At 52.0% G+C, this 27,340-nt stretch overlaps 8 protein-coding genes across 8 annotated transcripts; 4 read left to right on the top strand and 4 right to left on the bottom strand.

The window, feature by feature from the left end:
* Positions 1-799: 799 nt before the first annotated feature.
* B0H65DRAFT_306835 (putative carnitine transport protein) lies at positions 800-3,128 on the top strand. Its single transcript, XM_062823231.1, has 5 exons — positions 800-1,170; positions 1,235-1,857; positions 1,916-2,604; positions 2,681-2,830; positions 2,895-3,128. Exons 1-5 carry the CDS (start codon positions 990-992, stop codon positions 2,932-2,934), a joined length of 1,683 nt encoding a protein of 560 aa, XP_062677348.1. The 5' UTR covers positions 800-989; the 3' UTR covers positions 2,935-3,128.
* A 454-nt stretch (positions 3,129-3,582) lies between these two features.
* Positions 3,583-4,699, bottom strand: B0H65DRAFT_306821 (uncharacterized protein). The gene is made up of 2 exons (XM_062823230.1): positions 4,213-4,699; positions 3,583-4,126 (listed from the first exon to the last, which is right to left on the bottom strand). Exons 1-2 carry the CDS (start codon positions 4,275-4,277, stop codon positions 3,685-3,687), a joined length of 507 nt encoding a protein of 168 aa, XP_062677347.1. The 5' UTR covers positions 4,278-4,699; the 3' UTR covers positions 3,583-3,684.
* A 454-nt stretch (positions 4,700-5,153) lies between these two features.
* Positions 5,154-7,392, bottom strand: B0H65DRAFT_552405 (uncharacterized protein; the record flags this gene model as incomplete). Its single annotated transcript, XM_062829885.1, has 2 exons — positions 5,154-5,204; positions 6,493-7,392. The coding sequence occupies 2 exons, from the start codon at positions 7,390-7,392 to the stop codon at positions 5,154-5,156; spliced, it is 951 nt and encodes a 316-aa protein (XP_062677346.1).
* Positions 7,393-10,938: 3,546 nt separating this feature from the next.
* Positions 10,939-13,028, top strand: B0H65DRAFT_306800 (uncharacterized protein). The gene is made up of 2 exons (XM_062823229.1): positions 10,939-12,130; positions 12,244-13,028. The coding sequence occupies exons 1-2, from the start codon at positions 11,409-11,411 to the stop codon at positions 12,716-12,718; spliced, it is 1,197 nt and encodes a 398-aa protein (XP_062677345.1). The 5' UTR covers positions 10,939-11,408; the 3' UTR covers positions 12,719-13,028.
* A 311-nt stretch (positions 13,029-13,339) lies between these two features.
* B0H65DRAFT_435225 (uncharacterized protein) lies at positions 13,340-16,227 on the bottom strand (the record flags this gene model as incomplete). The annotated part of the gene is made up of 3 exons (XM_062825184.1): positions 13,340-14,630; positions 15,117-15,690; positions 15,768-16,227. Coding segments are annotated over 3 exons (2,325 nt in total), but the record flags the coding sequence as incomplete, so codon positions are not given.
* Positions 16,228-19,022: 2,795 nt separating this feature from the next.
* Positions 19,023-21,009, top strand: B0H65DRAFT_477113 (beta-1,6-glucanase Neg1). The gene has a single exon (XM_062827410.1). It carries the CDS (start codon positions 19,304-19,306, stop codon positions 20,750-20,752), a length of 1,449 nt encoding a protein of 482 aa, XP_062677343.1. The 5' UTR covers positions 19,023-19,303; the 3' UTR covers positions 20,753-21,009.
* Positions 20,897-23,557, bottom strand: B0H65DRAFT_306768 (uncharacterized protein). The gene is made up of 7 exons (XM_062823228.1): positions 23,491-23,557; positions 22,553-23,276; positions 22,334-22,445; positions 21,911-22,269; positions 21,738-21,844; positions 21,456-21,675; positions 20,897-21,392 (listed from the first exon to the last, which is right to left on the bottom strand). Exons 2-7 carry the CDS (start codon positions 23,207-23,209, stop codon positions 21,042-21,044), a joined length of 1,806 nt encoding a protein of 601 aa, XP_062677342.1. The 5' UTR covers positions 23,210-23,276; positions 23,491-23,557; the 3' UTR covers positions 20,897-21,041.
* Positions 23,558-24,970: 1,413 nt separating this feature from the next.
* B0H65DRAFT_435559 (uncharacterized protein) lies at positions 24,971-26,705 on the top strand (the record flags this gene model as incomplete). Its single annotated transcript, XM_062825197.1, has 2 exons — positions 24,971-25,580; positions 25,666-26,705. The coding sequence occupies 2 exons, from the start codon at positions 24,971-24,973 to the stop codon at positions 26,703-26,705; spliced, it is 1,650 nt and encodes a 549-aa protein (XP_062677341.1).
* Positions 26,706-27,340: the final 635 nt, after the last annotated feature.

The raw sequence follows: 27,340 nt of genomic DNA, 5'->3' as shown, positions 1-27,340 counted from the left end.
ATGTCCACCATCCACCGACTTGGCTTCAGATATTGACCGACAAACCTCTCCCTACGGCCACCCTTCCGCAGACAGTCCGGTCATGGCCCCGGCCCGGGGTCGGGCATACTCGGTAAACACATGCCGTTCGAGGACTCTTCCCCGGCCCTAAGGGCGGATGGCTCCAACATGCCGTACAGCCCGGCCAAGGACGCAAAGCACGCAAAGACCAGGGGATGGGACAGTGTTTTTCACATGTAAGCTGGAACGCTGTGAGGCAGTCAGTTACCGCTGTCAAAGAGAGCTGAGGTCTGCAATGCTGCTGCTACATACGCCTACAAAAACTGCAGCTACATAGCAGCTACAGACAGCCACAAACCGGCCGAGAGCAAAAGAGTGAGACGAGTGAGACGATCGCCAATGAAGCTTTCTTCCATCCTCTGATCATTCGAAGGCTCGAAACATTCACAGGGTGGTATCAACAAAGACTTTGAGCTACACTGTTCTCGTCGCCACCAGTGGCTGGCTGGGATACGGACGACGCCGTTCTGCAGGGTCTGCCTCTGAATGCGGCCTGTTGTATGACTTGCTGTACCCTTGCCAAGGAAGCACATGTCACAAGAACGCATGACTTTATCAACCACCACCTGCCACCAACTTTATTCTGTCGACGACTTTTTTATACCTCAAGGGCTCTCCCATTTCTCTCTCCCTGGAATATCTGTAGCTTCAAGTCCTTCAACGAACCACCTCCTCGTCCACAACCACTTGGAATAAGAACTGCCAGAGCAGGCAAAGCCACTTGCTCTGGATTACATCATTCTCCTGTCAACCAAACTTCGACTCTTACGAATCTTACCCCAAATGATATTCGTTGTCGAGTTCTTCTCTCTACTTCTCAAGCAAATCTTTCCACCCACCATACAAAGTGACTGAGAGTACACAAAACGAATATCGGAGTCTATATACTGTGACCCATTCGCCCCTGGACATCTTGCCCAGAAGCAACGATGTTATCAACCGGATCTAATATCGAGGGACGGCCCCCAAACACCTTCAAGACAGCCGATGCTGAGAAGGGCGCTGGTTCTGGAAGCGACATTCACCGTGAGGTGCTCGCATCCTTGTCCAGCAGTGGCCATGGCGACAAAACCCATCGGAAGCTCAAGTCGCGCCATATCCAGCTGATCGGTTAGAGTCTATCCCCCCTTGTCTTCATCGACTGACCTGACTAACACGAATCACAAAAAAACAGGCATTGGAGGTACCATTGGTACGGCCTTCTACGTCCAGATCGGCAAGGGTCTCCTAAACGGAGGACCTGCCAGCTTGTTCCTGGCTTTCACCATCTGGTGTACCTTCATCCTCGCCATCACCATGTGCATGGCCGAAATGGTCACCTACCTGCCCATCTCCTCGCCCTTCATCCGCTTTGCTGGCCGTTACGTTGACGAGGCCTTTGGATTCGCTGCTGGCTGGAACTTCTTCATCTTCGAAGCAGCCCTGGTGCCCTTCGAAATCACCGCTTGCAACATTATTATTCACTACTGGAGCGATGCTGTACCGGTTGGCGGCATTATTGCCATCACCCTTGTGATCTACGGATTGGTCAACCTGTTGGCTGTGAAGTGGTATGGTGAAACCGAGTTCTGGGCGGCGCTGGGCAAGTTTCTTCTCATCGTGGGATTGCTCATCTTCACCTTCGTCGTGATGGTGGGCGGAAATCCACTGGGAGACCGGTTTGGGTTCAGGTATTGGAAAGAACCTGGCGCCTTTACCGAGTTGTATTACACTGGATCACTTGGTCGCTGGTTGGGTTTCCTTCAATGCTTGATTCAGGCGAGCTTTACCATTGCTGGTCCGGATTACGTTGCCATGGTACGTACCCCTTTACATGATTGAAGTAAAGAACACCACAGAAACTAACACCCCACAGGCCGCCGGCGAAGCAGAAAACCCCCGCGTCGTCATGCCCCGCGCCTTCAACGCCGTCTTCTACCGTCTCACAGCTTTCTTCGTCCTCGGCTCCCTCGCCGTCGGCATCCTGGTCCCTCACAACGACGCCGAGATGGCACTCGCCTTTTCCTCCGGCGCGCCTGGCGCCGCCGCCTCACCCTACGTCGTCGCCATGAACCGGCTCCGCATCCGCGTGCTCCCCGACATAGTCAACGCCATGGTGCTCACGGCCGCCTTCTCCGCCGGCAACAGCTACGTCTACTGCGCCTCTCGCTCGCTCTACGGCCTGGCGCTCGAGGGCAAGGCGCCCAAGGCGCTGCTCAAGTGCTCCCGGTCCGGAGTGCCCATCTACTGCGTCATGATCGTGCTGTGCATCGGCTTGTTGGCTTTTCTGCAGGTTAGCAATAATGCGGCCGTGGTGCTCTCGTGGTTTGTTAGCTTGGTGACGGCGAGCCAGTTGATCAACTATAGCGTTACTTGCACCGCGTATCTGAGATGGTACGCGGCGCTCAAGGCGCAGGGAATCAGCAGGGACACGTTGCCGTATAAGGGCTTGTTCCAGCCGTATGCGGGGTGGTATGGGCTTTGTGGCTGCTGTGTTATGACGTTTGTTGGAGGGTATACGGTGTTTTTGCCGGGGCATTGGAACGTTCCTACGTTTTTGTTCTCGTAAGTGGTTTGCTCTCTCTCGGTTGGTGATTTGAGATTACAAGTCGGCTGACAGATCTGGTGGTGGGGGTTTTAGGTACACCATGATCGGTGTTTGTCCTGTGCTCTTTGTGGTGTGGAAGATCGTCAAGAAGACCAAATTCCACAAGGCCGAGGAGATTGACTTGTACAAGAACCTTGATGAGGTGGAGGAGTATCAGGCAAACTATGTGCCCACCCCGTCTAGGTGAGCCAAACATCAACCTTTTGCTAAATACAGAGGACAGAAGACAATGCTGACATTTTGATAGGAATCGGTTCGAATGGGTCTTGGACTGGTTGTTTGGGTAAACATCAGAAGGCATTCATCTGGTAATGCAGGTTTGATATTGGTCAGAGAAAACCAAACTGCCTAGCATTATGGGAATCGATCTAGCAATGGGTGGCATATGATGTCTGTACATATACTTGGATACCCATAGCGTTCTAGAAGCCAAGCGTCTTTGTCAGCTATAAACCTCGAGTTTGCCCTCTCCTACCTCTTGGCATTGACTGTCCTCGATGTTGGGTTTCTTCTTCCTACCGAGTAGGACAAGACGTCAACGATCAATAGTCTTTGTATGACCTGGGTCAATTGCCTTCTTATTTCCTCTAACAAACTCGAACGTTAACCGGCAGGGACCGAGATCCAGGCCTCGGAGATGCTCGCTCGGAGACAATCACCACCACGCCTTTCCCCCTTCGTTGGTTTCTCTCATCAGAACACCGAGGTGAGCCTTCTTGGCTTTCCACGCCATTGACTATGGAACCAAACGAGTGTCTCATTGACGTTTCTATCCGGATCTTGTCTGAATCTGGTGATACAGTCAACCCACCATAAAACTTCCGGTCAATCATTCCGAAATCAGTTCTAGACTAGGGCAGGAACGAAGTCTATAAAAACCAACCCTTCCGAGCACCCCCTGAAGAATCACTCCTCCTGCCACTCACCCACCTCCTCACAGTCACAGCAACCACCACCCAGGTTTCTAGCTTCTCCTGTCATTCGTTATCCAGAAAACGCTATCCTCGAGGAAGAAGCCAAGCCCCACCGATCCTATATCACGCACCATGAGCTCCTCCAAGTCCTGCTACTGCATGGCTTGGCAAGAAGACTATGATGTGAAAGGGGGAGCGGAAGCAGGGAAGAGGCAGGAGGGAGGAAGTGGAAGTGGGAGTGGAAGTGGAAGTGGAAGTGGGAGTGGAAGTGGGAGTGGGAGTGGAAGTGGGAGTGGGAGTGGAAGTGGGAGTGGGAGTGGAAGTGGGAGTGGAAGTGGGAGTCAGAAGGTGGAAGAGAAGCAGAGTGAGGTGGGAACGAGGGAGGATTATGTGCGTGCTCACGAGCGAAAGAAGGAGAATGGAGGGGAGGAGAGCCAAGAGTGGGGGCAGGAGCGGAAGGAAGATGAGAGGGTGACGGAGTTTTATCATCGGTGGTGTTACTAAGGTGCGTGGTGGTCGGGCAGGAAGAGTGGTAGAGGAACTGTGTTGGGGACGACTCGACCTACTTGAGTGAGGTAGATTAGTAGTCCGAAAGGAATAATAGCGACTGAATTGTGTTCTTGCCTTTCCCATCCCAGAAATGTGAATTACATTTTGCTCAGGGCAACGCCGGTTGACCCGCGTTTCGACTCCGCGTCGACCCCGTCGTGATTCATCTGCTACTCCGTAGTTTTCCCGAAAAAGATGATTGATGTAGGAAATGGCAAGACCAACCGCAAAGTGGGCGATAAGGTTTGTTGGGATACTTGCCTATGTATCCCTGCAAGTACGACCAAGGAAGCATGTTCTAAGACAACTTCCTTCGACATTTACATTTCCAGATCTACCACCCCCGGCTTTAACAAAACAACATACATACCTTATTTTCCCCATATTCCTTACACTCGCTTCCAAGCAGAGCGTTACTCACCAGCTGGTATCTCTTCACCTCCCGTCTTGAGATTTAGGCACCCCCGACAGTTCTGCTAGCCGACCGTCTGTGCAGACAGGATTCGGCAAAAGTACATGCAGCTTTCATCGCACATGCAGATACCTTGGTTTACCCGAAGAAACGCACTCATTCAAGACGAGAACAGCACGGGCAAGCCGCCTTCCTCCCGCCACACTCTTTAACCCTTTTTTTTATACACAAAATCATTGAGCCTCACAACGCAGGGCCTCCTTTGCAAAAAAATAAGACTTCACCGGATTCCAGATACCTTGGTTTACCCGAAGAGACGCACTCATTCAAGACAACAATCGATCAAGAATTCCTCTCCCGAGAGATCAATCGCCATCAGAAAGGTTACAATAGCCTCCCTCGAATTTCCTCTTTACCTCAATCCGCCGGGCACCGTGGTCAACTCATTCCGGTACCTCTAGCTACCGGGCTCCGTTCCGTCCGTCTGTCTACCTAGCTTCATTCCTTTGGACATCTCGACCTCTCGCGTTCAAATAGATCTCGAGAAGAGGGAAAGCAAACTCCAGTTAAACACCAGTGCCCTCACGCCCGACGCCGCTATGAGCAACTCTGGCGAAAACCTCCTTCTCCCTCACACTCCTCCATCCACCTCAGGTTCCGCTATGGCTGTCGCCTCGGGCTCCTCGAAGACAGTCAGTAACAACAGGGCACAAGACAGTTTTGTCTACGACTCCGACATTGACTCGGCAGTCTATAACATTCACATAGATTCCTCCTATCTCTATCCTGGTTATAAGCCAAACCATAAACACCCAAGACCCTCTACTCTTCCGGCACCAGCCAGCAAAGAAGAAGAACGGAGACGCCGAAGAAATACTGCCCCCGAGGAGGAACAAGAAAAAGCAAAAAGGATGTCGTCAGCAACACCAACGCCATCCCCACCCCGACCTCCTCCTCCTTCTTCAAATTCATCAGATTCTTCTACCTCTGAGGATGTGCCTCGGAAATTGTTCCGCTCTTACCCGAGCTTCAAACATAAAGTACGTGAGGGGAGTACGGTGGACGAACGGGAAATAAGGAGATTCAGAAAGGAGGGAGGGGAGAGGATTTTGGGTGCCTCGTTTGTGAGTTCTGGTGCGGGTGCGGGTGCTGGACGTACTAGATATGGCGGCGCCGGCGGGGAAGATGGTCATGTTCAGCTTGAGAAAGGATATGATGGAGATGTTGAGATGGAGGATGTGGCGTCGGATACAAATGGGAGTCACGCTGATCACGGTGAAGTGGAGAGAGGAGGTGATGGGGATATTGAGATGGGGGATGTTATGCCGCCGCATGAGGCGAAGGGGGCAAATTCTGGAAGTACCAATGGTTTTGGGAGGAGTGACTTGCCGGTGAAGCAGACAGAGGGGGGGAATAACAAGAGTAAGAAGAGGGTGAGGTTCAGTGACCAAGGAGATGAAGAAGAGGAAAAGGTAGAACATGGAAGAGGGCGCAAGTGGAGGAAGAGCGAAGTGGGGTCGCGGGACTCTTGTCAGTAACAGGAAGATTATTTGCGTGGGGGGGGGGGGGGGGGGGGGGACAAGCAGATATCTGGATATGAGTTTGGAGGTTGGGAAACAGGTCGTGAGGTGCAACGAGCGAATTGTTGGGAGCAATGATAGACAAACAGCATAGCGAATGAGGACAGATTTTCGCATGAACAAGTATTGGAAAATAACCTCTCGAAGATCACTTTGTGATTGTCCTCGAGTCAATCAAACCTAACTTGGATAAAAAAGCAAGCCGAGATAAGACCTCAACGCCTCCCACTGACCCGTGACCTTATCCAGAACCAGAACGCCCCTTTCCTTTTTTTATTGACGAAAACCAACACGCCATTATCCCCAGTTAAGAAGAACCCACGATATTCTCTTTTCAAGACTAATATCCATCAATAGCTCCCCTTAAATCATATTCATTGAACTCGCAACCCTGCCCGGATGCCTCCTCGGTGGAATCGGCACTCCACCCCTCGTCGTCGTCCTCGCCACAACCGTCCTTGGAACAACAGCAACCTCCTCAGTCTCGGCCCCACTCTCAGTACCAGCACCAGCACAAACAGCAGGATGCAACTCCCCTGACACCGACCTCTCCAACTTGACTCTAGCCTCCCAAGCCTTCCAATCATCCTTCAGTCTGCTGCCTCCTCCCTCTGTTCCATCATCCTCCGCCGTCGCTGTCGTCCCCCTCAACTCTGTAGGTGTCGTAGGCGTTTCCATTTCTAGGTCCATGTCCTCCTCATTGTACGTGTTGTTTGTGTTCGTGTTCGTCATGTTCATATTGGTGGTGTTGACCCTCTCCAAAGTGTTAACCCGACTACTACTCCCATATGTACCAAACGTCCTGGTAGGTGATAGCTGACTACTCATAGAAATAGACATCTGGCTATCTAGCGACAGCGAATTCCACGATCGGCTGGCGTAGGATTTGCGGATCATGCTGGCGCGCTGGAGTTCTTCTTGTTCGAATTGGGTGGCCGGTGCTGATTTCCGTCGGAGGAAGTTGAGAGTTAAGGGGGAGGATTGGTTTTGTTGTTGGAGTTGTGTCGTTGTTGGTGTTATTAACTGAGGCTGGTGGTTCGGGTTTGGATTTGTTTTCTGGCGTTGGCATCGGTTGTAGTAGATGATGAGGACTGTGGTTGAGGTGGCGAGGACGGTGAGGCCAACGACTATGCCGATGATTATCCAGGGGAGAGAAGGGTTGGATGTGAAGCTGGAGGATCCTTTGGAGGAGGAGGAGGAGGAGGATTGGGGAGAGGGGCTGGGGGAGATGAAGTCCCGTGGGTGAAGGCGGATGAATTGGAGGGAATGGGGTATTGGTATTGGTGACATCTTTGGGATATTGTTTGATGTTTGAGAGAAGAGGGTGATGGAGTATTATTGCTCGAGTGGAGGTGTGTCTATTTGTGACAACATCCAGACGGGAGGGGAGAGAGACTTTCAGGTAGTAATAGCACGAATAGGCGATCAGCTAAAGGCATCCAGGATGGAGATCCCTCTCCATTATGTATTCAAAACAATACCTACTGTTCAACCGGTTGGTGGCATGTAAGGCAGGTAGCACAGAGACACTACCTCACCCCAGACTTAGACAACAATCTCATCGGCATACCGAAGCACCAAACCCGTATCCAAGGTTGACTCCAGCCCTGGGGGGCCGGCCGATCATTGGGAACCAAAGCTCTGGGGTCCCGGTTTACAATACAAGGTGACCATGGATCCCACCTTCAATGCCTACTGAGTATAGAATAACTGCGCCTCCAATCAACAAGGTGAGTATGGGCGTATTATCGATTCGCATGCTGCCCTTGGAAGTAACACAAATCAAAGTGCCAAGCCGACACTCTATACCGGACTCGGGCTGAACAGTATCCTTCACGCTTTCTTCATGTTGTGCTTACTAGGGATAGGTAGGTCAGTATATGCCTGCAGGTTGCCCGTGATACTACCTCTACCACCCATGAACACTTTCCGGTGATGGCTTGTCGTCGTTGGGTTTATCGTTCACGAAAGAAACGTGGTGTTGTTGCTGTTGAAACGTCCGCCCCAATCGGATGGAGGGCCAGGGGAGGCGCAGCCGTCGATATTGGCTGCAAAGCATTCGACTGCTATTCGCTCAGAGTTTGCATTGGGTTTTCGGGTGATCATCGTGGGTTGCGTGGGATGTAACAGGCGCTAAAGCGTTACGTTCCCGAAGTGCATGCAGCAGTAAACATGGTGAAGCTTCCGGCATTCGAGGCCTGGAAGGGTCCCGTCGATGCTACGGCGTGCTAAAAATTGCCTGTTGGTGATGGAGTTCTGGGATGTAAGCCCGCCATGATGTTGATCCGGGAGGCATTGCGCCTAGAGGCCCGCTAAAACCAGATGTTTGATTCCATGGTTCTTGGTGTTCATTGTTTTGATATTCAGCTTTGGTGAAGCCATCACCAACGGTGCTCGAGTTGGCCAACAACGGACGGCCTCGGACGAGGGCGTGGCAAAGTTCGTAGGCTCTTGTTGTTTCCCAGTCGTCTCCATCACCAACTCGGCCTCGCGACCTCTCCCCTCTGGCTCTGGTATTTTGGCTGTCCGTTTTCTTTCGTAACGGGATTGCTCGTGTTAAATCCGGACACAGCTGAGCTGTGACAGCCGTCCCCGCGTGTTTGCTCTTCCTTCCTTATCATCCCTCGGGAAGCCTTCTTATCCTCAACACGTGTTTGCCGATCGTCGGGAACGATAACGCCTTCTCTTCGTATTCTCGAGCACGATATTCTTGGCGTCTCGGGCCGGCAACCGACTGGATGACGAAGGAGAGCGGCTGACCTAAGACCAGAAGTCTTCTACCACACAATCTTCAGGTTGTGTCTTGCATGTTGAACGTCGTCCAATGTCCGGATTCGGGCGCGTGCCATTTTTGGGCCCTCGTGTCTTTCTTTCGGAGGAGTAACGGCTGAGGTTTTGTCGCGAACATAGTCGTAGAGACATGCGCATTATCATCGGATAAACATATTTTGTGGACGGATTGCAGAGTGTATGTTGAAGTTGAGGTTGCAATACAGGTCCCATTGCGGGGCATAACCGTACTGGGAGGAGGGGGGTCTTACGATCTGTACTTAGACACTTCGAGAACCCCCGATGTCAAACTGGTTACGACTGCCAATTTACCATCAATTGACTATCCCGCCCGACGAAACGTCCGAATTCCCAAACATTTGAAGTATTCGGATTGTCAAAAGACTTTAAATTAACGGTCAATCAGGTACGAAATATCTCAAAGTTAAAATGTTAGTGCATTTAGACATTAAGAAAGTCGAGGGATCTAAGTACAGGTCACCAAATTCCGAATTGTTATAGGACCGTTCGCGGACAGATCGAAAGATCCCCCCCCTCCCAGTACGGAAGCGGGCGAAGGCGGGGTAGGCGAGCACAGTGGAGACCAAGGGCCGTGCCGGACTGCGGGGCCGCGGCAGCATGAACTCCGAATTGCGGAGCCGCCGTTTGCAAAATCAAGTGGGTCTTACCCGGACCCACTCACGGATTCCTGGTGGAGCCTCAGCATCAGTCACCCCTCCATAAAAGGACCCGAGTCACAACTTCCAACTTTCCTTCTTTCCTTTTTCCTCCCCCGTGAAGCTTCGTCCTCTTCAACGCTGCGTTTCTATGCTACCAACGGAGAGTTCTGCTTCGGCATTCCTTTCATCATGGCATATGAGAAATTCGGAGAAACCGCTTCACTTTCAGTCACCCCTCTGATCGCGTCAGGCTCGGCTCACTTCGGTGGCCTGAGTTTGGTTAGATTGAGGAGCTGCTGCCGGCAACGGCCTCGCGCGATACCGTGTGTGTAATTGGCATCAGAAAAGCAGACGGCTATCCTAGGCGAGCTTCGGCGAGCTGACGGTGTAGTCGCCCTCTGGGAGAGCCATTACGAAGCTTGTGGGTAGAACCACTTGAGTGCAATACGCAGCGTGCGGCGTCTGTCTTCTTCGGGAGGCAGACCTGTACAATTCGATTCCGATTACTCTGTTGAGGACGAAGCTTCACCACTCTTTTTCTTTCTCAGGTAAGAAGTACATGTGTCGACCCTGAAGGACAAGAATACTACTAACAATGGTTGTCGACACTCGCTCTTCGATAAAACCTCCACGACATTCTGAGGCAGAACTGAATATTTTTTCAACAAACCCGTCTCCGCGGCAGGACATCGATAGCAGACCGCGAGAACGTCAACCGGATTTCGGTGAACGGAACGAAACAAAGCCACGCCAAGGTGACATTGGGGGCGGCTTGCTGGTAACGGCACAGACGTGAATGTGGTTGATCGGCTCTTCGACCCCAGTGAAGGCGTAGACAAAACACTGCATTTGATCGAGGCTGTGATCTGCTCGGTCCTCGGATCAGAGCAACGGCTGAGGCTTGGAAACATGACCATACCGTTCTTGAACCGCGTGCCACAATTAATATCTCGAGGCAGTCGCACAGCCGTTTTCGAAGGCGATGCTAGACCGAGGCGGGTAAGCTGACAACAGACAAGACTCGGATCCAGATCTCCTATATATTGCTATGCACATCATTGTTCGCAACCAACCGCCCTATGATCCCACCTTCTTGCTCAGGCATTATCTTTCAGTTCGCGGCTCCATTTCAATGTCCAGCCGGACACTGTTCCACGCGAGCATTTTAGCTATAATGAATAAACTGGCGGGGTAGTTCCCCACGGCTTTCATAAGGCTGGTGAAACATACAACAAGGTGGAATATGACATTCGGAAATCCGGATTTGCTGCTTCTTTCATGGGCTTGGTGATACCTTCACGCTGTCGGATCGCCATTTCCATGTTGCAGAGAGCATAACGCTTGCATCAGAAAGTGCTGAATCAATCCTTCATCTTCATCTCCGAGACTGAAACCTCAAGAGCTCCTGGTTCTACAGACCATCTGATGGCGCTCGAGCATGGTAAAGGCTTTTACGTTCAACCAGTAGAGAACAGATGAGGCTGAGACCTCGGGGAGTACATAGTTTCAATATTTCCGCACTTGGGAAGCACAAGATGTCGAGGAAGATGACTGGTACCCCGATCCGTCAGAAGCCTTCATATTAATATCCCGTTGGAAACAGGAAGGTGAATGCTGCTCACTTGGCCTTCGATGCTTTGTGACCTTTCTCGGCAAAAGACCAGCAGACCACGGTTGATGGCTGCCTCCTCAGACGCACAACCGTGTCATCTTCACCACTGAACTGACCCCCACAGGCACACAAAAGGAGACAAAGTAGGAGGAGGATCTGAATCTGGGTATGCTGACTGGTGCAGTGCAACCGAAAATCACCAGTCACTCTCCTTGGAGAAAAAGACGTCTGCGCCCCAGTGCAATATGCCGGGATCTCGGTCATCAGGCAGCACGAGCGCCGGTGAGCGTGAGGATATCGACACCGGAGAGGCCGATGAACAGTCACCGCTTCTTCAAGATGCTAAAGGCACCGTCGGCTTCGACACTATATCATCACCTGTCCAACCCAGACATAGTTCACGGCAGCAGCCAAGTCGAAGTCGCAGCAGTCCAAGCACTAGCTCAAAGATCTCTACCATGGACTTTGGCTACCCATCGAAATCAACCCCAGACTTAGCAAGACGCTGGACCATATCAGAAGAAGAAGACGACGGAAAAATGCCCTCATCACCACCACTACCACCCATTAAAACCAGCACCGACACAGGCTCAACATCCAAAGCGCCCGCCGTCACCCCAACAATGACACCAGTCCAAGCAGCAGCCGTCCGGTCCTTTACGGCAGCCGAACGCGGAATTCTCAAAGCCGACACCAACCTATCATGGGGCGATCCAGCCGGTCTTCCCATACGTGGGACCAACGATGAGAACCTGGTGATCTTCCGGCGGGCAATCGGTATCAACAGCGGGCTGGCCGGGGAGTCGGACCCGCGAAGCCTGGAGGAAGGCCGCAAGCGGGCGGTGGGCATGTACGCGGCGACGATGAAGGCGCAGCGAGAAAAGCGGGTGAAACATGCACTTATCGACTTTTTGCTTTATGCCAGTCATCTGGCGCAGATCTTGATTGGGGCTACTTTGACTGCTTTGTGAGTTTTTTTTGCCATCAACAACTTTCATCCCCATGGGTACCTACCTACGGTTACCGTCAACTCAGCGGATGGAGATATGCAACTAACAAGATCCCTTAACGCCATAACAGTGGCCCCTCAGCAGGTAAACACGCTATCCTCATCACCGTCCTAGGCGCCATCAACACCGTCATCGCCGGCGTCCTAGCGCTCATCAAGGGTCAGGGCCTGCCCGAGCGGCTGCGGCACGACCAGGCCGAGTTCAGGAAACTGCAGGACTGGATCGAGCAGACCGAGGCGCTGCTGGCCGTGGGCGTCATTGGCAGGAACCGCAAAGAGGTCGGGCTGTTGGTCCAGGTCGCGTTTAGGAAGTACAATGCTGTGAGGCAGTCGGAGGAGAATAATCGGAATGAGAATTATGTGAGGGTTAGCGCCGCGCCGGATCCGTTGGGGGGGAATAGCGGAAGTGCGCCGGCGCCGATGGATCATGGTGGTGGTCATACGGGGAAGTTGTTGGATCTGGAACATCATGATGCGGGGAGTGCTGGGGGGCACCAGAGTGTTGGGGATGGGCATGCGGGAGGGAGTTCACATGCTGGGCATTAACAGAGTGTTAATCGAATATCGATACATGTCCAAAATGTCTGGTGTTGATGTGGCCGTCGATGTTTATCCGTGTCTCTCCATGCACAACGGGTGAGCGTTTTGGCTTGGATTGTGGTAGACTTCCACTTCGCATCACCTCTCGATAGGTTATCAATTGAATTGGGCAGTAGACTGATGGACACGACAGGACTTGGTATTGCTGTGATGTGAAGGGTAGGTGAATTTTGTGCAGACGAGAGGATTGAAGCGTTTGCCTTTCAGGGTGGTGAGATCAAGGATGGAACCAATTGGAGAAAATTGACAGTTGGATTGGTCTGGTGGAAGAAAAGGAAACCCGGAGGAATGCCAATCCTCCAGCTAAATACCCTAAGAACGAAGACTTTGGTGGGGGACAGAAAAGAGTGGAGAAAGTGGGGCGCACAGTGGCTAACAAACCGCTACCTTAACAGTGTCAGGTTTGATTTAGGTGAATGGTTGTTAGTGCACGCTAGACGTGACTGATTTCAATGCATCTTTTCCACTTCCAACTCACTTTCGAACAACAACCGACGACACCAAATCACAACAATATTTCAACCTCATTTGGCGTAAATAACACAATAAACACATACACGATTGCCATCAAGCCCCAAGCGCCTCCTCCACCTCAGGGAACTTCTCCCGTTTGTGCTTCGCCTTAAGCGCCTCCCGCTCCTCCCACGTATACAAGCCATCACCACTCTTCTCGCCCAAATCACCACGGTCAACATACGTCTTCTTCAGCCACTCCAGCGGCTTCTCGCCAGACTCGGCAATGTGGGGCCTTTGCTGGATATAATGGCTCTCAGCATTAGCCACAATATCTAACCCAACCTCATCCATGCGCTCACACGGCCCCTTCTCAGCATGAAAGAAGTCCCGAAACAGGGCATCAATCTCCGCCGGCTGCCCGACCCCTTCCTGCAACACCGCCAGCGTCTCGCGCTTGCACGCCGCCCAGATGCGGTTGAACATGAACCCTTGCGACTGCACGCCGGGAGGCACCACCATGGGCGTCAACCCCATGTTCTTCATTTCCTGCGTTAGGAACGGGAAAATCCCTTCGTACGTGTGCGAGGAAGACATCACCTCCACCATGACGTTGCGCGGCGGGATGTAGTAGTGCGTGTTGAGCAGGCGACCGGGGTGTTGCAGGTGCGGCGCCATCTCCGAAGTCATCAGGCTGCTGCTGTTGGAGGCGATGATGCAGTTCTCCGGGAGAAGGCGCTCGATCTCGGCCAGGGCGCGGATCTTGAGGGAGAGGTTTTCGGGGAGACATTCGATTACCATCCACGGTCCCTTCTTCCTTGATTTGGATTCAGATTCAGCGTGCGCCGCGCTGAAATCCAACTTCAGACCGTCCAGACCGACGCGCTTGCCTGCTGTGGTGGCCTCTCGGAGGTCGGTGGTGAAGTGCACGGGGCCGGGATGGGTCCCGTGGCTGAGGCAGTACTTGGCTAGGTTGTCGGTGATGTACTCGATCGAGGAGCGGAGCGCGTCTTTGGAGATGTCGTATACCGTCACCGGACGGAGCGCAGATGCCCATACTAGAGCTACCCGACGGCCGATGTGGCCTGCGCCCATGATCAAGACGGGCTGTTCCCACATGTCTTTGTCGGTGGGTGGGTGCCATTGGGTGATTGACCGCGCGACTCGTTCGGGCGCGTGGGAGGTGAATAGCTGGGTGGTATATCGGGAGAATTGTGCCGGACTGCGTGTTGCTCGCCAACGTTTCTGAGAAATGCCGGCGTGTTGGAGAGGGCCGAGTGAGGACCGCTGGCTGGAGTTGAATTGGTAACCATATGGGCGAAGAGAGCGGAAGCCGTCCCAACTCTTCTGGAGGTTGGAAGGTCGACACAAGAAAGGTCGAGCTACCACTGACGGGAGAGCCATACTGACTTTGACATTAACTTCCAGGTCAATTACTGAAGCTGGAACAAGGAGTATGATTATCTCATATGTCCAGATCGGCCTTGATGTTTATGGAGTTGGCACACAGAAAGAGCAAACCCCAGCAAGAGCGCGTTTGCGGTAAACGGCTTCGCGCTTTATCGCCTAGGCGACCATCTGTGCGTCACTTGGGATGACGGTCACTGCATATCGCAGGGCCTTCTGTTGCTCAGACCTCGGGTTCCTGGCACCTGATGAACTTCGCATTGCCTCGCTTCTGCGTCTATCAATCTCGTCACTCTCATGTAAGGTTTTGCAGAATACATAACCCCAAATTCGCACAAGTCTATATAACGGTAGGTAACGTCCCCCAACATTGGAACCTGTTTAACTGTTAGACCGGTTGAACATCGTTGCCCTCCGCAGCCCCCTTTTATCTTTCGGTTTCGCCTTCTTCGCGGTCTTCGCCATGGCTCTGATATGTTTTAACGTCGACACCTCCGACCTCACATGCGGGACCGCATAATGGGGGTCCATATGCGCCCATTCAGTGAAGTCCCACAGCCCCGGAGTGATGGCAAGAAGAACCTCTTTACCCATCTCATCTTGTTGAAGGGCCCCCAGATCTCCTGTCGGATTCTCCCTTACCGCATACTCGTCCTCAAGGTCTCTCAAGTGCATCTTGTCGGGCAAGAAGGAGTACCCATACGTATCCTCCTCATGCCGAGGATCCGTGTATATGAGCGCCCAATTCCCCGATGATCGCAACATCCTCGAGTTGAGGTCGCTGGCGTGGCCGATGATCTGCACGGCCAGCTCCTGCATTTCCCTCTCCCGCTCTGCCCTCTCTTCGTGGAAATATCTGCCTGTACGCTGGTTGTCATTTTGATCCTTTTCCCTCAAGAAATCGAGGATACCATGGCAAAAGACCTCTTCGAAAGCACGCGCCACCCGAGACGGGCTTTCTTCCTCGTACACTTCTTTCAAGAACGTCGCCAAACGAGCCCGGAGTTCGCACAGTCCTGATACGGCTTCTGGAAAGTCTTCCTCTACACATGCTGTCACTAATCGCGTCAAGTCACAGGTTAGCAGACGGTTCCGACACTGAACAATCTCACCCAAAATGAAGAACAAAACTTACAAGTAGTAACCCAAAACTCCATCAACATCTCCTTCCCATGTCCAAAAGCGAAATACTCCGACCGTGTCCGATCAAACATCAGCTTATGCAGCCTCCTCCACACCAACGCCTCCAGCAACCACCTCCCCAACGTCTCACGATCCGGTCGCCAATACGCGTTCACATGCCGCGTCATTTCCCTGAACTCCTCCCTGACGCTGGGTACCATCACCTCCAGCTCATCCATACGATCCGCGGGAATCTTGCCGACGAGTTTCTGAACCAGAAACTTGAGATGGGCAAAGTCCCGCGCGAGATCCTCCGTGGTGACGGGGTCGCCGTAGTCACGCCCCGATGCCCGCGTGAAGATGCCCTGGGTGTATTCTAACCCGTCGGCTGCGGTACGTTGGAGCCTGATGCGGCAGGACTCCCGAAGTTGGGCGAGGCGGGATCTGAGTCGCTCGTCTTGGATCTCGGGGAGGTGGCGGTATAGGCGCTCGGAGGTTATGCTTGGGGATGATGAGTCCGAGGATTCTGAGGCCTCTGAGGGGTCTGAGGGGTCTGAGGGATCTGAGGGATCTGAGGGGTCTTCGTCGGGGTCACCGCCACCACCTTCTTCTGCGGCTGCTGCGGCTGCTGCTGGTGCTGGTGGTGGTGCTGGTGCTGGTGCTGGTGCTGGTGCTGGTGCTGGTACTGCTGCTGGTGCTGGTGCTGGTACTGCTGCTGCTGAGGCTGCGCGATATCTGTTAAATATCTCTCTCTCTTCAACCCCCTCCGGCCCCTCATACTCATCCACCTCCCGCTCCTCATCTTCACCCCGCCCGCGACCCCGACCCTGACCCGGACGCCGCTCATCATCATCAAACTCCACCTCCCTCTCCTGTACCCTCCCCGTCCCATTCCTCACCGCAACCCTAACAGGCGGCAGCTTCCACCTCTTATTCTTCTCATTCTCCTTCTTCTTCTGCTTCTCGTTCCACTCTCTAGCCAATCTGCCTGCCTCATCATATGCCGCCTGACTACTTGGATTTCTATCTGCGCTTGCCCCTGCCGCTGCTTCTTCCGCCCGCGCCACCTCTGATGACGTTGTTGGCCTTCTCGGCCCTCTCGCCAAAGGTACTGATTTTCGCGGAATGAGAAATGTATCTTGTCCGGCAAGCTGCTTTCGGGGGTTGGGGTTGGCTGCGGTCTTGGTTATAGCGTTGGCAGGCTGCGTTTTGGCCTTTTTTGCTGGTGGTTGTGGGTCGTCTTCATCCTCGTCAGCGTTGTTGTCTTCGTCTTCATCTTCTTCCATCTCCGACGCAGCTCTCTTTATGCCTGCTACTGACTTTGCCGCTGCTCTCTCGTTGGTTACCGGTTTTGCAGTCTTGGGAGCAGCGTTCTTTTTTGTGGCAGCCGCCTTTTTCTTCGCTGCTGCCTTAGGAGGAGCTTTCTCAGGAGCAGCTTTCTCAGGAGCAGCAGCCCTCCCCTTCCCCTTAGGCGAACCCTTTTTGCCCTTCCCCTTGGGTGTAACAGGCGGTTGCTCATCATTGTCGTCACCCTCTTCGTCTTCGTCATCCTCTTCGTCATCCGCAGCAGCATTTCCCTTCTTAGCAGCAGCATTTCCCTTCTTATCAGCAGCCTTTCCCTTCTTGGGCACAGCTGCCTTCTTTCCCTTGGGCGTCTTCCCCTTAGGCGAACCCTTTTTGCCCTTGCCCTTTCCCTTGCCCTTGGGGGTCACAGGTGGTTGGTCGTCCTCTTCATCGTCCTCTTCGTCGTCCGCATCCTCCTCGGCCTCTTTCGCTGCCTTTTTAGCTTGTGCTTCTGCCTTCTTTTGCGCTTTCGCTTCGGCTTTGGCTGCTGCTTCGGCTTCTTTTGCGGCTTTCTTGTCGGCGAGGGCTTTTTGTCGCGCTGCTCCTGCTGCTCGTGGCATTTTCGCGGTGTTTTTGACTGTCGATTCAAAAGTAAAGAAGTTCAATGGATTGTAACGAGTAGTGTTGTGACAGGGGATCGCGAATGTGATTGATGGTTCTTGGGGCTTTCAAGAAGGTTTCAAAATGCTCTTTCTAGCCGAAGTGGTGGTAGTATAAAATGATGGAGCTTGAGCTTCTGTCTTTCTACCTTGGAGGAAGTTGGAACTGACGAAGCTGGAAAAGTTCCCTTGGAACACCATTTCACTTTGCGGTGTTGCACTTCTATGGGGTTTATTTACATTTGCATCGCCCAACAAACAATGCCTCCCTTGATGGCCGTTTGCGGATGTTCTACGATGGCGTTGGCTTTCTCTTCCGGTGCCCTTCTTTATGCATCCCCCCTGGCCAGTGTCGCCTTTGAGCTCCCAGAAAGATGTACCGCCGGTATAAGTTTGCCGGACGCATTGTCTTTTTGTTTTCTCGCTCATGGGCCACTGTGAATGGACTATGTCGCATGTCCTTCTCATAGCGAACGATATGTCCAGCTCGTCCCAAATCGGCCATCTGAGTAGTACGGAGATCGCCATTCTGAGCTATATACCGAATCTGGTGGTGGTTGGCTGCTGGGTGGTTCTTCCTTTGTCTTTCCTGATGGCAGCTACAACCATGAAGGGGGCACGGGACCAGTACCGTTTGTGGAGCAACTCATTGCCGGCGGTCTGGTTGGCAAACAATTGGGTACCGGAAAATCCCCCTTATTCCCAAGATACCCTCGCATGATCAAGTACCGCGATACAGCCATGAGGCTGATGGTACTACCGGTGCGGGCTCACTCACACCTCACACCTGACACTCACAATGCCCACTGGCATTAACATCAGGAACCCGAGTGAGATCCCATTCCCCAATCATGGTTTCTGTCGGTCTAGGCAAATATTTGGCATTGAGTATCTCACAAGGTTCTCAAAGGCAACAGAATAAGGTTCGCTGATCCGTGCAGTTGGTTGTGTCTTGCACATTCTTCCTCCAACTCAACACTCTCGGCGAGAACCCGCGCATGAATTCATTTCCTGTTATCAATATCTCATTACACTAGTCAATTCTGCGCAGGTCTAGTGCGTTGCAGAGTACTATTCCCTTCAAACTGTCTTCCGAAACGTGACATCAGAACATTTCCCCCGCATGGTAACACGGCGCTCTGTATGGATCTGGACTAGCTGGACTAAAGCGAGCGGGAAGGTCTCAGATTTGATTATGCAAAGATGCACGAGTCCTTACTCGAACCAATGATCTTCGAAAGTTTTCTAGGCAACGACATTTCCTCTTAAACACGGCAGGTGTCATTAATCGTGGATCCTTCCTCGCAACTTAGCCCCCGCCACTACCGTCACATCCCCGATACAACACATATAGTGTATGATTGAACATTCAATATTTGGCTTTGGTTCGTAGTAATCATCTACCTACGAATGCTTCCACCAATTAGCCTTGATGAAGAACGCATTTAAGGGGGTAGTCGATGTGGCCGACCATTACTTATGTCCGGATGTTACGTCAATCCGGGGTTGAAAGTAAACATACAAAAGGGGCAAGTTTCGCCTTCTTGGCTTTCACTGACAGCATTGAGTGACAAGCTCTCTTCATCGCTTCAACTCATTGCCCAAGATGCATTTCCCAGCAGTTGCCCTCCTCGTTACCCCAGGACTAGTCGCTGCGGCGATCCAACCCCAAGCCTATGCCTCATCAGCAGATGGCAAATACAAACTCTCCTCCTACAGCGCTCCGGTCCGGGGCACTGGCACCCCGGGGTCCAACTCAACATGGAAGCTCACCATAGACGACACCCCCTCCGGCCGGAAGCAAACCATCAAAGGCTTCGGCGCCGCCGTCACCGACTCCACCGTGTCCGTCTTCAACGCCCTCCCCTCCGCCCAACGCACTGCCCTCCTCAACACCCTGATGACCTCCGCCGGCGCCAACTTCGCCATGATGCGACACACCATCGCCTCCTCCGACCTCTCCGCCGACCCAGTCTACTCCTACGACGACTCCACCACCAACGGCCAAAACGACCTCTCCCTTTCCAACTTCAACCTCGGCGACCGCGGCTCCGCCATGGCCTCGCTCCTCGCCGAGATGAGACGTCTCCAGCCCTCTCTCACCATCCTCGGCTCCCCCTGGAGTCCACCAGGCTGGATGAAGCTCAACCGCGTGATCCAAGGCACCACAGTAAACAACAACCTCGACCACGCCTACGTCTCCCAGTTTGCCCAGTACTTCGTCAAATACCTCCAAGCGTACCAAGCCAAGGGTGCCAAAATCGACGCCATCACCATCCAAAACGAACCTTTGAACTCCCGCGCGCAGATGCCCACCATGTACATCTACGCCGACGAAGCCGGGGATCTCATCCAGAATAACATCGGCCCAGCACTGCAGAGCGCAGGCCTGGATACCAAAATCTGGGCATACGACCATAACACCGACCAACCCTCGTACCCGTCCACCGTCCTCTCTCGGGCCGGGGGGTATGTGCCGGCGGTGGCATGGCACTGCTACGCCAGCTCGCTGGACTGGTCCGTTTTGACCACTTTCCACAACGCCCATCCGGGCGTGGAGCAGTACATGACCGAGTGCTGGACGTCGGCAAGGCAGCCGACGCCGTGGCACTGGGCTGCGAGCTTCACGATGGGACCGCTGCAGAACTGGGCGAGCGGGGTGACGGCGTGGGTCCTGGGGACGGATACCAACGATGGGCCGCACTTGACGGGAAGCGATGCGTGTGATAAGTGCACGGGGCTGGTGACGGTGGATACGGCGGCGGGGACGTATAATTTGAGAGGGGATTATTATATGATGGCGCAGTTTTCGAAGTTCATGAGGAAGGGCGCCGTGGTGATGAGTGGAACGGGTAGTTGGACATATGGGGATGGGAGCGGGCTGGAGAGCGTGGCGGCGACGAATGCGGATGATGGGAGCAGGGCGGTGGTGATTGAGAATAAGTTTGGGAACGAGGTTTATGTGACGGTTGAGGCGAAGAGCGGGGAGGTTTGGAGCGGGTTGGTTTATAGGAACTCGGTGGTGACTTGGGTTTTGCCGGCTGTTGGGGCGTGAGTATCGTAAAAAGTTTTGGATGTTTGGAATTTCACAAATCACTGGGGTTGGTCATTCGAAGATTCCATTCTGTTTTCTATCTGCTTGGATGCCAGTTTGGCTCAATGCTCTAGTATACATTGGGCTTTATGAGATTCAAGTGCTCATAACCCGGAAGATAGGCTCATTGTGGTGCCAAGTTGGGCACACAACGTGCGGTAGATGATGGAATGTGATATTCCATGATGTTCGGAAAAATTGAAGCAACATTTGAAGCAATATCGTAGAGCAAACGATGGCGGAGAGATCATCAACGAGTGTTGTAGTCGACCTTCACGCTCTTGGAGCCTTCCTTCTTCCCATCACGATAGATCGCAAAGCCGACTGACTCTCCTGAGCAGGTCATTTCGCAACGGTAGAGAAGTTCACCGTAGACTCTTCCGATTCTGTTGGTGAACTTCGGCAATGTGTAAGGGTCGATGACTGTCTCCCATTTGATAGAGCATAGCTCTTTGATGACCTCGGGATCCCATCTGGTCGGAGGGGGGAAGATGTTCGTTTGGAAAATCTCCTCGTCCTCGGGCGTCCTCATGGGGCCATTGCGATCAAAGTTTTGCTTGATCGAACGGCTCGTGGGCTCTTGGGCCGAAATATCATCGCCCTGTCCTTGGTAAGCTTTTTGTCACTACAGTGATTGTAGATCATTTTTCTGAATGGTACCTACCTCTTCGAGAAGCCATGCCATTTGGTTCCGTGCGTAGTATTTCTGCTCGATGTCGCACCAATACTTGTCCTCAGGGTCGTGGCGCCGGGAGTCCCAAGGCTCGTTCCAACAGATGCCATAGCTCGCCCGTGCAACTCTGGTCTTGACTTGAACAGAAAGCTTCCCAATTCCAGATTGGGTCGCGGCATGGATGACGGCTCCGCGGCAGATAGCTGTCCAGCTTTGAGTGGAAATCCAGTCAGCGTTCCTGTGCTAAGTGATCATAAGGAGAAGAACTCTTACGGTTTTGCTCCCTTTGCCTGCAGGACCTCAACCTCCATGCCGAATCTCTCGTCCACTCTGTCGTATAGATAATTGCAACGACCGAAGCCACCGACCAAGATGACGTACTGTATTATCCTATCAGTCAGTAAAGAGAAGAATGGCAATTGAGAACTTGCTTGTCTTCGTCTTACCTTTGGGCTGACCCTCTCCTTCTCTTTGACGGCGTTAATTTGACCATCAATGAGATTGTTGATCTTTTCAATGACGGGATCAAACGCTGTCTTAACGTCTTCAGGGGCAATTGTGACAGTGGGAAGGCCTTGTGCTCCAGTCACGCGTCGCTCTTTGGCCAACAAGCATTCAAATGGGATGCGAATGTTGTAGGATTTGTCGGAGCCCATCTTGAAGTTCCGCTTGATGCCAGGCTCCATTGAATTGCGGATCATGTCGCGCCGATTTGACTCCTCCATCTTCTCCCATTTCTTACCAAACTTGCTCTTGAGGACATCCTTGAAGGCTTCGTCAAGGAAAACAGCGCCGCACAATCCACCTGCCACTGTATCAGTATCCGGGAATGCTTGCGTGATACGCAATGAAGGACTGGGGATGCCTACCGCTTCCTTTAACACACGCCTTGACGATCATGGGTTCGGCTTGAATCAATTTATACGATATCAGATCCACGGTTCCACCGCCGCAATCGGCCACGACGAATGTGTCTTCATCCTGCTCAAATATTCGAATTAGCATTGCCTGAAGTCGTCTCTTCGCGATCTAGTTGGGAGCTACCGGGAAGATTGTTGACGGGCACTCTTAGTGGGAAGTTGACCTACCTTCACGTCAAAACGTCCTTCCATGTCCGCGAGAGTGGCTATGGCAGCTGCCTCAGGCTCAGAGATGAAAGTGAGTTGTGTCTCGACCCCCATCCTTTTGTCCAGCATACCAGCTTGCTCAGCCGCAAGTTTCATTTTCTCGCGTGCGTAGCTCGGCCAAATGGCCGGGAGCGTGATTACGATATGAAACTGGGCATAGTTGACCATGACTCTGCTAATTGATTTGGTGATACAATCGATCGAGTGCTCCCAAAGGTGGCGCAAAAACGTCGTGACCGCTTCTTCTGCTGTCTTGTTGTGCTTTTGGAGGTACTCACGAGCCTTCTTGATCTTGTCTGAAGTTCTGACTTCTTCAGGGATATCCTCGTCGTTGAGGAGCAGAAGCTTAACCCATTTAAGCTGTTCCTTCTCCGGCTCAATACCATAGCCCCAGGTCACCTCATTTCCGGGATCGTAGGACATAGCGGTCGGTGTCTTGCACTCGTCTGTGTTGTCACTTGAATCCGCGTCCCAGCTGGTTATGGTCTCGATTTTATCAACTTGGTTGGACCAGGTGAAAGCAACACCGGAAAAGGTTGTTCCGAAGTCAATCCCGACGATGACAGTTCCTTGAGAACTGGCCAGTTTGCGGGGAGATCTCCGCGGAGTTGAAGGCATCTTGATCGCAGCGTAGTTATAGCGAGTAGATCTGTATAAACACTTCCAAACCGAGATAATTTGGCACCTGGAAGGAATGGAGGTGATTATTAGTAAATTTCTCGGTGATTCCGACCACAAATACTCAAGATCTGTGTTTAGATATGATGACTGGACAAAGGAACACTCATGAGTCGGAGTGCCGAGGGTGGCGGACCCGTGATGTAGAAAGGATAAGGTGAGGGCGGGGTGATGGCAAAGTTATGGAGGATTAGCACAACTTTAACGGCGCAGCAGCTTACCTGGTAATCAGGGAGAGAGTATACTGGCTTCGTGACAAATTTAGGGAAGAACAACAGGGTGATATCTGCCTTTATTACTAGGTAGCCGTGAGATATATGGCGAGAGAACGCGTCGTGAGATGTATGATGAAAAACGCGTCGCAAGATGTATAGTGAGAAAACAAGTCGTGATATAGTTTGACGGAAGCTGGATGTGTCGTTTATGAGGATGTGTTATCGGGGAGAAACTGAAGAAGACTTTCAGTCTAGTCTTGCTATCGAAGAGGAAGTTTGTGTGGGGTATCTCACAAATTCTGGACTCGAGAGGAAGTCCTCAGGCAAACAAAACAAAGGTGAGATGGAGGCAGTGGTCCTATCTAATCGCCGAGAAGAGGTGAGATGACGAGAGGTATGACTGTTTCAGATTGATCCAAGCTTTGAGATTTCTGTCACCGTTTTCAAGAACTTGCTCGTTGCTTGTTTGTCAAGGAAGGAGCGACGAAATAACGTCTCTGCAATCGGGCATATACCAAGGCTATCTCTCCGAGGTGGAGGTACCCTTACCTTGCCTGCGACTATTAGGTACTTCTGGATGTACTCGGCATTATTTTCCTGCACGCGGGAAATACTTAGGGGTAGTACTCCAATCGAGTACCTGTAGAAGTATACAAATCCCATAAGTGATCTGGGTAAGTAAGGTAGGTACGTACCTATATGTCGAGGTACCTTTTCGAAGGAGGGAGTACTCCGAGTCAAAAGATAAGAAGATGAGACCGCAATCAGTGAAGTCCCATGCTTCACAAAGCCTTCTGCGATTGGACGGTGGAGCCTGGTGCTTCTAATCGTTCTCTCTGCTATCCAAGTTTGTCAGTGAATTTGTTATTTAACGGCTGGCCTTTAGTCCTCCTTCGATATTTCTGTGTCACTCCTGGCTGTCTCGTGAAGGCTCACTTACTTGTCAGCCTTGTCTGGCTACTTCGTCGAACCTAATGAATTTCTTTCAGTCACTACCTGATACAAAATATTATTTAGAGAAGGTTTGAACGCTTTTCTCTCCACCCCACCATACTGGTTCGTACCTTGTGTTTGGAGAACATCAACATTTACTCACCATTGTGCTAGCTAGCTTCAGGAACTTTGCTCTTGACGAATCCTTTTGTTGTCATCACAAGCGCAGCTGGGTGAACCCTCTCTTCTACCGAACAAAAGTTGCTTCAGCGGGGGCTTTCGAAGGACGTCACTAAGGCATCAGCAATCAGTGAGATCTATCTCATTCCCGTCTTCAACAAATTCGCACCCAAGTAATGACAAGCTCACACTATGACAGAAGTCCGATATCACCGAACACCCCACCTTCAATACGCGCTCTGGCCCGGCGAACATTTCCTCGTGCTCTTAACCAACCAAGCCTAAGCACTCGTTACCTATGAACGACAATCCAAAGATGGATAGCGACCGCGGTCCATCACGCGCTCCACACCCCGGCAGCTCAGCTGGTGGAATGACCCACGATGAAAGAATCGAGGGGCTTACAGCTGCTCTACGTACCCGAAGCTTGCCAGTGTCTGTTGTCCGTCCCTCACTTTCAAGGGCAATGCACGAAAAGGAAGAAGGGCAAAAAGAGACATACTTCAACACACCAGAGACTGCGGATGCAACTCGCATCCGAAACCTGGAAGCCGACAACAACCGCCTCAAATCTGAGATAGCTGAACTTGAGAGGGAGCTAGATGAGACACGGACGGAGCTTCTTGAGGAACTTTCCGAGCTGCGATCCAAGAACTACTTCAACCCAACCAAGTACGCCGATTCAGAGATTCGAAAGGACTGGAGCCAGCTTGGCTTCTTGATTCAACAGTTTGTTAGCAACCACTTTCCCGATATGCTTCGGTTGGAAGACCTCCAGAAGGCTGAAGACTTCGAGCAGTACTCGCACGTTGGCGAAGTATGTGCTGAGCCAGGATCAGTCCTCCAATCCGGATTCGTATACCCGTACCTTGTGGAGAGCATGGTGTGGCGTTTCATCAAGAAAGAAATTTTCGACCCTGAGTCGAAGCTTTGGGCAGGAGAAATCGGGAAGAAATTTGATAATATCTGCGGCAAAATCACAGGTAAGCTGATCCGTCCGAAAAAAAAGAACTCGAAGTATCGTCTGCCATTGAGGTCCGATCAGAATACTTACAAAGACTTTATCAGGATGCGTCAAGAAACTCCCCGGCAACAAGAAGACAGAATTTGACACAGCTTATCATGAATGGAGATCACGATCTGTGAGCTTCTTTGTGGACCTCGGTATGGACAAGAAGTCGAAAGATACCCCAATTGCCATGGAGATGATGGACCAGTTACGGCAGTTCATCTCACCAAGGGCATCGAGGCGTCGGTTTCCCCAAGAGGTTTTGACAGACGCTACCGAGATCATCAACAAAGCTGTCGACATCAACATTCAGTTCAAAAAGTCGAAAGCCGACTTCACGGTCATCTTCTCTGGCGGCGTGCGGTCGAACCACTCTCGGCCCTTTGGGTATCATTTTGATACCGCAACCATGAATCAAATTTCCCTTTTGCCGAGCAGCAATCAACCGGGACAAGCCAGCCCTTCCATCGTTGATATGGCGGTATCGCCAGGTTTGATCAAGTGTGGCAATGCTGATGGCACAAACTATCAATCCAAGAAGGTTTTGGCCAAAATGCGAGTTGTTTGCGACCTAGATGCCTGGTTCAATGATGTCGATGATGAGGAAGACGATGAGGACATTGACAATGACGGCGAATCCGCCACATCGGGTCACCCAACAGTCACACCTCAAAACCCCGAAGACAATGAAGGGGATTCAGACGTTTCGCTGGTCACGGCCCCGGAATACGCGAACAATTCTGAGGGACCCGATTCACAGTCCACGGATAGGTCACTGGCTCAGAATGGGGACCATGAGAACAAAGAGCAGATGAACGAGTCAACCATCATTGTGGCCGAGCATGGGTCAGCCACAGTTGAGCATGAAGAGCAAGAGGGTGGCGCATGTGATGTCGCAAAGTCGAAGCGCAACTCCCCTGAAAGATTTCCATTGACCGGGGAGGGGGAGGTTCTCAATGCGGTGATGGTCCATCCTCAGGTAGAGGAGGCTGAAGAAAGCCCGGAAGCCATGGATCTTGATGGAAATGCCGACTCCGTCAATCTACCGCCGGTTCCGAAGGTTGACCATGAAGGAGACCTGCAAATGGGATCAGACTAAGTCAGATTCCGCACAAAACAGGACCAGAAATTCACATCTGACGCCATTTCTGCTTACCGGGCACGAGTTCATATTGATTTTCTGGTCAAATGCCTTGCTGTGTTGATTTGCTGGAGTTTAATTTGCTGAAAGAAAAACCGAAAATAGTTGAGGGTTAGGACAGACTACACCCTGCTCGTTCAACGGAGGTAGTTGGAGGGATCTTTAGCATTGAATAACGAAGCGAGGGGTCACCGGAGGAAAGAATTAAACAATACACCTCGTACGAGTTTCAAATATCTAGGTAGCTGGAAAAGACTTGCCGAAAAAAGCCGGGTTCATCATGGAAAGAACGGATGGTGGTGATAGCAGTGAGAGCTCTGAGAGGTAGGGGATTAGAGGACAGAGGTACCTGTGGTTAGAGCAGTGGTGGAAGTTGCGGACGTGGTACTTGGAAGCTTTAGAATCCAACCAATCAAGCGCTCGTAACTCTGCACATATACCTGCTGTTTGCCTGTCTATCAAGGTCCTCAGGTGCGCTTAGGGCAAATACCTAGATGCAGATGCAAGATTCCGCTTGATAAGCAAGTAGAGGTATGCCCATCTACATCACCACTTGCCTGCTCACGTGCTAGGACATTCCTCCACTACCTGTG

The sequence above is a fragment of the Neurospora tetraspora genome (genome assembly GCF_033439725.1).
Source record: "Neurospora tetraspora strain CBS 560.94 chromosome Unknown B0H65scaffold_8, whole genome shotgun sequence".
Classification (NCBI taxonomy): domain Eukaryota; kingdom Fungi; phylum Ascomycota; class Sordariomycetes; order Sordariales; family Sordariaceae; genus Neurospora; species Neurospora tetraspora.
Note: the sequence above shows the minus strand (reverse complement) of the source record. Positions and strands in the feature narration are given on the sequence as shown.